Here is an 11,830-nt window from a genome sequence, read left to right on the forward strand (position 1 = left end):
ATCTAACATTAAGGAAAGGCTGTTGATATAGATATATGATCTTTAACATTTAAGGAAAGGCTGTTAATATAGATATATGATCTATAACAATTAAGGAAAGGCTGTTAACATAGATATATGATCTTTAACATTTAAGGAAAGGCTGTTGATATAGATATATGATATTTAACATTTAAGGAAAGGCTGTTAATATAGATATATGATCTATAACATTTAAGGAAAGGCTGTTGATACAGATATATGATCTTTAACATTTAAGGAAAGGCTGTTGATATAGATATATGATCTATAACAATTAAGGAAAGGCTGTTAATATAGATATGTGATCTTTAACATTTAAGGAAAGGCTGTTAATATAGATATATGATCTATAACAATTAAGGAAAGGCTGTTGATATAGATATATGATCTTTAACATTTAAGGAAAGGCTGTTAATATAGATATATGATCTATAACATTTAAGGAAAGGCTGTTAATATAGATATATGATCTTTAACATTTAAGGAAAGGCTGTTAATATAGATATATGATCTATAACAATTAAGGAAAGGCTGTTAATATAGATATGTGATCTTTAACATTTAAGGAAAGGCTGTTAATATAGATATATGATCTTTAACATTTAAGGAAAGGCTGTTAATATAGATATATGATCTTTAACATTTAAGGAAAGGCTGTTGATACAGATATATGATCTTTAACATTTAAGGAAAGGCTGTTAATATAGATATATGATCTATAACAATTGAGGAAAGGCTGTTAATATAGATATATGATCTTTAACATTTAAGGAAAGGCTGTTAATATAGATATATGATCCTTAACATTTAAGGAAAGGCTGTTAATATAGATATATGATCTATAACAATTAAGGAAAGGCTGTTAATATAGATATGTGATCTTTAACATTTAAGGAAAGGCTGTCAATATAGATATATGATCTTTAACATTTAAGGAAAGGCTGTTCATATAGATATATGATCTATAACAATTAAGGAAAGGCTGTTAATATAGATATATGATCATTAACATTTCAGGAAAGGCTGTTGATATAGATATATGATCTATAACAATTAAGGAAAGGCTGTTCATATAGATATATGCTCTATAACAATTAAGGAAAGGCAGTTGATATAGATATATTATCTTTAACATTTAAGGAAAGGCTGTTAATATAGATATATGATCTATAACAATTAAGGAAAGGCTGTTAATATAGATATATGATCTATAACATTTAAGGAAAGGCTGCTAATATAGATATATGATCTTTAACAATTAAGGAAAGGCTGTTAATATAGATATATGATCTATAACATTTAAGGAAAGGCTGTTAATATAGATATGTGATCTTTAACATTTCAGGAAAGGCTGTTAATATAGATATATCATCTATGACATTTAAGGAAAGGCTGTTAATATAGGTATATGATCTTTAACATTTAAGGAAAGGCTGTTAATATAGATATATGATCTATAACAATTAAGGAAAGGCTGTTAATATAGATATATGATCTATAACAATTAAGGAAAGGCTGTTAATATAGATATGTGATCTTTAACATTTAAGGAAAGGCTGTTAATATAGATATATGATCTTTAACATTTAAGGAAAGGCTGTTGATATAAATATATGATCTATAACATTTAAGGCAAGGCTGTTAATATAGATATATGATCTCTAACATTTAAGGAAAGGCTCCTGAGCAAGTCTGTCAGTTTTGTTCCTGTCTAAGGTTTCATTTGCTTTTTGTGATATTAACAGCCTGGTGTGATGTTAATGGCCTGGTGTGATGTTATTGGCCTGGTGTGATGTTAATGGTCTGGTGTGATGTTAATGGCCTGGTGTGATGTTAATGGCCTGGTGTGATGTTAATGGCCTGGTGTGATGTTAATGGACTGATGTGATGTGATGTTAAGTGTATAGTGGGATGTTACGAGCCTAGTGGGATGTTAAGTGTCTGGTTGAGATGTTATTGGCCTCAGGTGATGTTAAGAGATTAATCTATCATCATCATCATCATCATCGAGAGAGAGAGAGAGAGAGAGAGAGAGAGAGAGAGAGAGAGAGAGAGAGAGAGAGAGAGAGAGAGAGAGAGAGAGAGAGAGAGAGCATTTCTCTGCATCACTGGACTATCTCACGTTATCAGCGACCAGGTTAGGTTAGGACAACAAACACGAGATGTTTTATTTGATTTAATACCACAACTGTATCACACCGAATACAAGAAGGCTACTGTTGTTGTAGAGATGTATCTCTGGAAGCTTGAAGTGTACTGTCGCTACCTTATAGGACAGAGGAGTGTCAGCTACCAAGCGATAGTGCCCACAGCCCAGCCCATTTGACTTGCGCTACGATGGCGAAGAAGAAGAGAGAGAGAGAGAAAGAGAACTTTTTGGGTTGTCGTCCGCAAGTGTGACTTGGTCAACCGAACTCACGCGCTATTCCTTCATAAAGCGAAGTGACGACAGCTTGTAGAAGCTCTGAGGCCGCTATATATATACCTTCCAGCCTCTTTGGAAAGGTTTTTCCAGGAAGATGGCATGACCGAGATCCTCTGGTGTGGTCGAAGCCTACTGGCTGGGCTGGTTAGGTTGGCTGGGCTGGCTGTGTGTGGCTGAGCGAGCCACATACTGCTCCTCGCTGTAGCAGGCGCTCTCATCATGGAGGCAGAACTCCGGCTGGAGGGGATCAGCGCGGACGCCACGGTACACCATACGTTGACGCTGGGTGTTGATGCGCTTCTGAGCGGTGTCAATACCTTGGAGAGGCAGGAGTGGGTCTGTCCACAGTCGCTCGGCCATGGCGGCTACGCGGGGCCAAGCCTTCGATTCCAGGCCATTGCCGTCAGTCTCGGAGCTCCAGAGTGTGGCTTCTCCTCCCAACACGAACTCGCGAGGGTTATTGCTGTCGGCCTTCTGCTGCCCTGGGTCACTGCGGGCGTTGGTCACTCCCAGATGAGACAGCATATCCAGTGGGCTGTTCTCGTAGAAGTGTTCCCAGGTGGGAAGTTCTCGGGCGCAGCTCTTCGTCTTGTCCCCAACCCAGGTGGTGGAGGCGCAGTCCAATCTCCACTGATCCTGGTTCGAGAAGATGACCTTGAAACCGTTGTTGACGTAGTCTGCGATCTCAGTTTTGTTGGCTTCTTCGCCGACCTGAATGACGTAGGTGTTCTTATCGACGTAGTTGCGAGCGAAGGAGGAGGAGTGGATGATGGGAGTGATCTTGCGTTCCTGACCTGCTGCCTCCTGCAGCTTGGAGAAGGCGTTGCTCTGGTAGGTGTTCCACAACTCGAAGAACTCTCGACTGTTGGCCTCACGGCTGTTGGCTGCCAAGTATTCCTTGATCTCGTTAGCGTTCTGCCAGCACTTGAAGCTGATCTGTAAAAAAGCAGAAAGAGACATTAATGTGCATAGAACGCTGCTTCTCAAGACAAAACTTCTTAAAAAGATAAATGAATGTCTCTTCATTTTGAGGTGACGAAAGAATTTTACTCATGCTGAAACCCTGCAGTGCTTTAAAACAGTTTATATCATTTAGGAGTCTATAATCTCTCCAAGTTATCATTAATTAGAAACAAAGATATCAATTGGCTATTCCATGATCCCCTTTATCAAGTCTTGATACATGGATCCCCTTTATCAAGCACTTCCTTCATTTGCAACATCGTCAAAGTGTTACAAGGTAAGAAGGAATAATCACACGCGATACGGAAATACATTTGCATATTTGGAAACAAATTCCATAAGTCTACAGAGCAAATACATTAGTAAATGAAAGCTAATAAACACATGCAGTAAGATAAACTCATGTATACTGATAAAACAAATGTATCAACTTCGTTGATTTTCTAACGTATTTGCTATGTTGTACTGTGGATCACGAGTACTTGTGCACAGACAGGAAGGATATGCATCCTCTGTACTCCTGACATTATGTACTCAAGTACGAGGCATTCTGCGAGAACCAAACAAAGGCACATGTTCTCTTCACATCACAGTACATGTGCAGATCATCACCCATGTGAACTAACCAGACATATTGTGTGCACACACACATCACGGCTCATGTACCTTTACTAGTATGTATGTACAGTCACTATCCATAGTCCCTCTCTCTCTCTCTCTCTCTCTCTCTCTCTCTCTCTCTCTCTCTCTCTCTCTCTCTCCCAAGTCTGGGAGGATGACGAACCAATGAATTGTAACACTACATGCATACATGGTCGCCTCCCATGTGCAATCATGAGGAGTATACGTACACACATCTCCCATGTGCACCAACCAGTGTGTGTGTACTCACATCATCACCTCCCATGTGCACCATCTCAGGGTCGAAGTACTCCAGGATGTCTCTGTACAGTTCGCCAAGGACGAGGTACAGTTCTGGGTTGACAGGGTTGAGCTGGCCACTGGGTGGTTCCTTGCCTACATTGAACCATGGCTGATCCTGTGGACACCAAGTCAAACGATTACTCAATTACTCTGTACTCACCAACCCTGTACTCACCAACCCAAGTAGTAAAGAACATAAGATAAAGATGCAATAGACGAACAGACAAATTAATGCTGAAATGTAATTGATCAAAGAATATAAGACTATTTCACTCGATTGCTGAAAGAAATGTTCAGATATTTTTTGTCTAAATGTGGAGAAAGGCAATCCGATGAAAAATTAAGCCTTGCAGTTCTCACTTTCTCGATATTACCAGTTTTACTTCCACCATCACCACATAACAAGATACAGGACCAGTCTGGTGTCCACTACCACAACTCAGCAACCTAAAACCTGATGATAAAGAGGGTTAGCAAGTTCCATTATTTCGACAGGTGTTCTCGAACTTCCGCTGTAAGGGTTAACACCACGACGGAGAGGTCATCTTCGATGAGATGTAGTATAGTCGAAACCGGTACAGAGGACCAGCTTGCCCCTGTATCACCACACAACATCTACACCTACCCAGTACAGAGGGCCAGTCTGCCCCTGTATCATCACACAACAGTCCATACCTACCCAGTACGGAGGGCCAGCTTGGCCCTGTGTCACCACACAACAGTCCTCACCTTCTCGGTACAGAGAACCAGTCTTCCTTTGCCTTCCTTCGCGCCCCATTCCCAGCCAGCAGAGGTGTGAGCAGGGCCGTCCAACTCGGGGACCACGTTAATACCACGGTACTGTAACACACAAGTGTTGAGGTTATATACATGGTCAGTTTGTAATACACAGGATTGACTGTAACAGTTCATGTTGACATGTAATGGATTCTTTTGTTTTCTGGGCTACAGTGACATAGAGAGATGGGTGCGTGGCTCACCTTGGCGTACTGAACAATGTCAGCGATATCATATGGATAGTAGACCTTCCTTGGGGAGTATGCACCGTAGTAAGACATCTGTGGGATGCGGTTGGAGTACAAGGGGAAGGAAGCAGCGTCGGTGATGTGCCAGTGGAAGTAGTTCATCTTGTTGTAAGACATGGCGTCCAGAAGGCGCATTATGTCCTCCTTGGAGTAGAAGTTACGACCAGTGTCCAACATGAAGCCACGGTACCTGGAACAAGGACACATCCCTGTCAGTAAGGATGCTGAGGAACCTATTCTATACACAGGACACATTCATCATTATCACCTTTATCTTTGCTTAAGATCGAAATAGAATATAAACACAATCCCGTCCTCTTGTTTGCACACTTGAAACCCTTACTTGAATTTTGGTTCGTCCTGTACCCTGGCGTCTCGGACGATCTGCAGAGAATCAATGTTTTCGTCAAATGCGATGAGTTGTGAGAGTGTTTCCAGGGCATGGCGGGCCCCGTAGTAGGTAGCAGCTTGGATCTTCACTGTTGTGTTGCCTTCGACGGTCTGCGAGAAGCAAAGATGTCATAGATAGCAGTAACTTGGACAAGAGTCTCTCCCATGTTATGACCATCAAGGATGAAATAGATAATAGAATAATAGATCAAGGGATCAAAGATTAATTTTCGTTCGTCATGGGAAGGTTACGAGAGGAGAGAATGACAAGAGACTGAAGATGCTTCTGCAGCTTCGCTGTGTTAGAAAAGGATTAACATAACGGCTCGTCCTCGTGTAGGTGGCCTCTACACGGATATTATATGAAGCTGCAGCCATATACAAGCCCTACTGATCAAGGCATTAAGAGGCAGAGACGCATTTAGTTTGAGCGAGTAATGACTGAATGATAGAAGGGATACAACATTATGGAAATGGTAAGGTGATGGTTGAGGAGAGTTGATAGAAGGGGAGCTGATGAGGTGAAGGCTTTTGATCCTACTCTGGCTGACAGAGAGGTGGAGTTTGAACCCAACCAGATAAGCGAGGCACTGATCTATACCAGGACTTCTGAGAACCTTGAGAAGGAATTTCACCAATGCACTTATACAGTAGATTAGGCTTCTAGAAGCAGGTATTGTGATGGTCATTATGTGAGATTTCCAGGATAGAGTGGAGGATATGGTACGCCTAGTATGATTATGTGATCATGTGAATGAAATGCTGTCTTTAGAAATCAAGTGGCAGAACACGAGTGAGATTGTGAGAGTAAAGAATGTGCATTTTCGTGCTCTACATGCCATGGTTAAACATGATTTAGATGACTCAATTTACCTGGACAGCAAGAGTGTAGCTTTCATCAGTGTTGAGTGTTAGCTTGTCGTCTTGGGACGAGACTGTGATCTCAATGTTGACATTGTGGAACTCTTCCCCTGGGATGTGCTTTTCCCTCAGGAAGGGAGAGTACTTCAAGTACCTCTCGACCTTCCTCCTTTGGTAAGAATTTTGCCGGTGCTGGCCGGAGTTTGAGGGTGTGTTGTGTTGCTGCAGATCAAACTGTTGGTATCGTACATCCTAAAGAAAAAAAAAGAGAATATAGTTGCATTAAGATGTGAGTATCAGGTCGCAAGACAATAACATTAACACGATCTGTGTGTCAGTAATTCGTGACAGAAATGTTAGACTTACGTATTGGTTGGGATCGAGGAACCTTTCTTCCTTGGTGTATGGTTTCTTTCTGTCCTTAGGGTAGTCTGGGTGGAGGTAATGGATGTTGCGGGTGAAGTGGCGTGTGGCTTCATCCAACATATTGGTCACCTTCTGATTAGGCGCTTCTGTCTTGGTCACCTTCAGCCTCTTGGGGGAGAAGGCGACAGTTTCTGATGAGAGCTGCACCTCCCCAGTTGGTTGTGGCCACAGGGCACCATACCTGTCGTTCAGAATTCTAGTCAGCCAAACATTTTGTCACAGTGTTAGAAATTCTCCTAATTTCTGAAGACTTTATTCTTGTTCCTCAGACTCAGGCTGAGGCAAACATGGTCTAGTCATCGGAATTTATAGCACAAATATTCTCATTCTCGAGTTTGCACATATCTGTCTATTGACTTAACCTCCTCACACATCATGCGAAAGCTGCTGGTACACAGCCACCACCAACCAGTGGGGTATTACAGCGTGGGATTTGGAGGGGTCGTCTACCTCTGTGGCTGTCGTGTTCCCCTCCCTGGACCAGGCGTATGTCGCCCAGACGTCTTTTAACAACAGGTAACTCATACGACTGTCCTCGCCTCTACCGACTATAATTCTAGACTTAGTTCCAAGATATCTCCCAGCAACGAGAGGGCAAGACGTGTGGCCTGGGTGACATAACTCCTTTTATCCTAAAAGAATGTGTCTGCGAACTGGCTCCGGTGCTTGCAGGTCTATTTCATCTTTATATTAGAACCAAAACGTTCCCTTCTTCCTGAAGGAATGCTTTGTTTTCAGTCATCCCTAAGACATGAGAACTTTCTAACTTATCCAGCTATCGCCCCATCACGCAATTGAAACTCTTCTTTTGTCTTACTTTGGACATCTCCCTCTCTCCCTGTAGTCTGTGTTGCCTGGTACTATTCCATCACCTATCCTCTCTCATCCCAACAGATACAATCATTTATTCTTCATCCTTCATCCTTGTCCAGTCCAACTTCGTCACTCTACATCCCTCAACTCACGTTCCCTTACTTCCTAACCCAAATACTTGTTCTTTCTTTCACACTGAACCTATTTCTACTGTCAGTTCGGATCTGTGCAACATATCAAAACTGGGAGACAGAATGTTCATTAAGAGTATTGCAAAGATGCATTTCAGTACATTTAACCCTTTCTAAATCTCACTCTGTTTTCCTACATTTCAAAACATCACAAAATACAACCGTTCAGTGATACAGATGCTCTAAGCATACCGACTTCCTTAGCTCTATCCTAGACACCAGACATATTAACCTTCACAATATCTGCTTCTCATAAGCTAGGGAGTGTTCCACTGGTGTTGATATTATCCCCTTACCTTTCGCTTTACCATATCACAGTTTATCCTCTTTCTTTGTCCACTCCTTTCTGACTGCCATGATGTTATTGGCGTATTATTGTTCTGTAGATATCATTTCGCTTACTGATGATGGGAGCTGTTTGTGTGTGGCTTAACTCTCATGCCACAGAATGCCTGCTGCTTCCTATAGTTTGTGCTTGCACAGCCACACGAGTACTGGCCGTTATAATACCTCATTCTATCTTTGAACATTGCAACTGTAGAATTGTTTATTTTCTTTTTATTTTACAACCTTTCCTTCATTAAGACTCAAATGAACAAACAACCCCCTGGAGTTCAAATTAACCCCATTCATATTTTTCCTTTGGTCTGAGATGGCTTCGACTAGGCTGTGTTCTCCTCACACAAAGAAAACAGAAAAGCTGCTACTCACTTGCCGCATGTTAGCTGGCACTTCTCCAGGGAAATGTGCTCCCTGGCTTGGTTACGGTTCTCCTTGACGCAGAGGCTATCCCTGCAGGAGTAGCTGAAGGGTGTTGGGAGGCGGTAGTAGTTCTCTGCAGTCGCCACAGCCACCAAGACAGTCACCACGAACACCCTCATCCTGCACACACAGCCAGTCACCTGTAGGGAAGATAAACTCACATTACTTGATCTGTGTTGTTCACAGCTGTGTTGTGAACCCTGTGTGAATCACCAGCTTTACCAATATACCTAAAAGCTATTTAGTAATGCTCTATAGTGCATTAGCACACCTGCACACACCACTATAGCAGTGAGATTGTATTAAGAAACCTACACACACCACTGTAGCAGTGAGATTGTATTACGAAACCTACACACGCCATTGTAACTGTGATATTGTAATAAGAAACATACACACCACTGTAGCTGTGATATTGTATTAAGAAACCTACACACACCACTGTAGCAATGATATTGTATTAAGAAACCTACACACACCACTGTAGCAGTGAGATTGTATTGCGAAACCTACACACGCCATTGTAACTGTGATATTGTATTAAAAACCTACACACACCACTGTAGCTGTGATATTGTATTAAGAAACCAACACACACCACTGTAGCAGTGAGATTGTATTAAGAAACCCACACACACCACTGTAGCAGTGATATTGTATTAAGAAACCTGCATGCATAATACAGCAGTGATCTTAAGAAACTTATACACATCACTAGAGCAGTGATCCTAGTTATATATCAAATAAACTGTGATGTTCAGCGCTAAGTTAAGAATATTCATCGATGCCAAAGCTAACTGGACAGACGTCATGCTCACAAGTGCCGTTTTCCACAGTCATCATACTAATTGGGGTCGTCTAATATGATCATTAGAATGAACAGGGTTAATCAACGCCTCATATCCGATCTTTACGCACTTACGCACAAAAGGAAGACTCACTGCTTTATGCCCGGACTTAACGCATAACACGAATATTCAACGCCTTACGCACCGGTCTCCACGCAACGACAACGAAAATGCCGAATGAATTTTACGCAGAAAAGGCACTTTGAGAGAGAGAGAGAGAGAGAGAGAGAGAGAGAGAGAGAGAGAGAGAGAGAGAGAGAGAGAGAGAGAGAGAGAGAGAGTCGACACCTGAAGAGCATGGAGTGGTATACTGTAGACCCTATACACACACACACACACACACACACACACACTCACACACACACACACTCACACACTCACACACACACACACACACACACTCACACACACACACACACACACACACACACACACACACACACACACACACACTCACACACACACACACACACACACACTCACACACACACTCACACACACACACACACACACATCACCAGCCTCTACATATCTACACGAACATCTACAATATCCTTCACTGGGGCGTCAGACGCTGATAATTACAATCACAGGTTTACGAAATAAACTTTACTGAAATGCAGACTAAAAGTAAAAAGCGAAAAAAAAGAAAAGAAAAAAAATCGGATGTGTTTTCTTGTACCATACGAACGAAATCTCTGTAAAAAAAAGGGAGAAAAAACCCCACATGTTTCGTTCACGTCTTTCCAGGGAGCCATGATGAACGAAGGAGTTCGTTCACACGACGCTCTGCGATCACCTTGCGAAGGTGAGGGAGGCAGGGTGAAGGAGGCCGGGTGTTGTATAACAGGAGGTGTGGCGTTCGACATTTGCATCCTACTGTCCTAAACCCCCACACCTCACACACAGGAGATACAGACGGCAGAGGAAGTGTGGGGAATAAATACATTTACGTTGATTCCCATCATTTGCATATCTACGACAGTAACAAGATAAAGAATGACTTGTTATGTCCTTCTGGTAAGTGGCTAACTAGCAAACTGGTCATTTGGTTAATGCTGGACCTTCGGCCTGTCTAGTTTTACGGTCAATAAGAAATAGTTTCAAGTTATTAACTATTATCTACATGAACTTAATCATCCTTCAAGTGACATCAGTTTTAGGATTACAGACTAACTGCCAGAGATGTTTAGCCAACATCACGTCATAACATCACCATGAAAATCTTGAACATCAACACGTCTTCAGGTGTTCAAGACATGAATCTCTCCGGAGGATCATACATGGATTAGAATAGCCTTTACGTTCGTTTAAGTTTGTCTAGTTAGACCTTGAAAGCCAAAGTCTTTTGAAGCCTCTTGAGCGACATATGATACCCACGCAATGAATTATCTTCAACAAGATAAGTGGTTGTTAAGGTGCAAGGGACAGAGGCGTACGTACGCCCTCACTGTGCGTATGGCCTGTGTTCTGTACTGTTGTCAACTGAGTAAGTACTTACCTTGAGGGACCGCGTGGATCTGCTATCGCCCACTATGCTCAGCTGGTTTTTATACCGCTCAAAGACTATAGGGTGTTGAGCGGCGAAATTTGGATTGCACATTTTTACCAGTGTAAGCAAACTGAAGTTCGTGGTTTAAACAAAGGGTTTCTGCTAACAACACAGACATCAAATACGGATGTTTTAACGCCATTTTAATAGCTGGTTTATGTTGAAGTATTTTATTAAGCCTTCTGTTATCGCTCTACACACACACACACACTATGTCTTCCTGGAACTGCCGATCGCCAATGCTGTAATTGCTCATTTTGCTACGTTATTATTACCACTGGAAAGACCATACCACTAGATCGACTGCCACTGGCGCCAATAGCTTTAAAAAAACCGCAGAGGACTGACTGTAAAGTTGAGTGGGCCACGTACGTACATAGTGGAGTGTATGTACGTCCTGGAGTGTATGTACGTCCTGGAGTGTATGTACGTCCTGGAGTGTATGTGCGTCCTGGAGTGTATGTACGTCCTGGAGTGTATGTACGTCCTGGAGTGTATGTACGTCCTGGAATGTATGTACGTACTGGAATGTATGTCCTGGAGTGTATGTACGTCCTGGAATGTATGTACGTACTGGAATGTATGTACGTACTGGAGTGTATATACGTCCTGGAGTGTATGTACGTCCT

General features: G+C 42.1%; 1 protein-coding gene across 1 annotated transcript; it reads right to left on the reverse strand.

Annotated features, from left to right (window-relative positions):
* Window positions 1-2,184: 2,184 nt before the first annotated feature.
* On the reverse strand, window positions 2,185-11,275 carry LOC139763675 (chitooligosaccharidolytic beta-N-acetylglucosaminidase-like). Its single transcript, XM_071689979.1, has 9 exons — window positions 11,151-11,275; window positions 8,751-8,941; window positions 6,976-7,216; window positions 6,622-6,861; window positions 5,702-5,859; window positions 5,314-5,548; window positions 5,063-5,173; window positions 4,302-4,448; window positions 2,185-3,382 (listed from the first exon to the last, which is right to left on the reverse strand). The coding sequence occupies exons 1-9, from the start codon at window positions 11,250-11,252 to the stop codon at window positions 2,576-2,578; spliced, it is 2,232 nt and encodes a 743-aa protein (XP_071546080.1). The 5' UTR covers window positions 11,253-11,275; the 3' UTR covers window positions 2,185-2,575.
* Window positions 11,276-11,830: the final 555 nt, after the last annotated feature.

Source organism: Panulirus ornatus, chromosome 47, assembly GCF_036320965.1.
Source record: "Panulirus ornatus isolate Po-2019 chromosome 47, ASM3632096v1, whole genome shotgun sequence".
Taxonomy (NCBI): domain Eukaryota; kingdom Metazoa; phylum Arthropoda; class Malacostraca; order Decapoda; family Palinuridae; genus Panulirus; species Panulirus ornatus.

Coding starts and splice junctions, on each gene's coding strand:
- LOC139763675 (XM_071689979.1), bottom strand. CDS start 11,252: ATGTGCAATCCAAATTTCGCCGCTCAACACCCTATAGTCTTTGAGCGG. Junction 5,860..6,621: donor GCTACACTCTTGCTGTCCAG/GTAAATTGAGTC, acceptor TGCTTCTCGCAG/ACCGTCGAAGGCAACACAAC. Junction 4,449..5,062: donor TGGTTCTCTGTACCGAGAAG/GTGAGGACTGTT, acceptor TGGTGTCCACAG/GATCAGCCATGGTTCAATGT.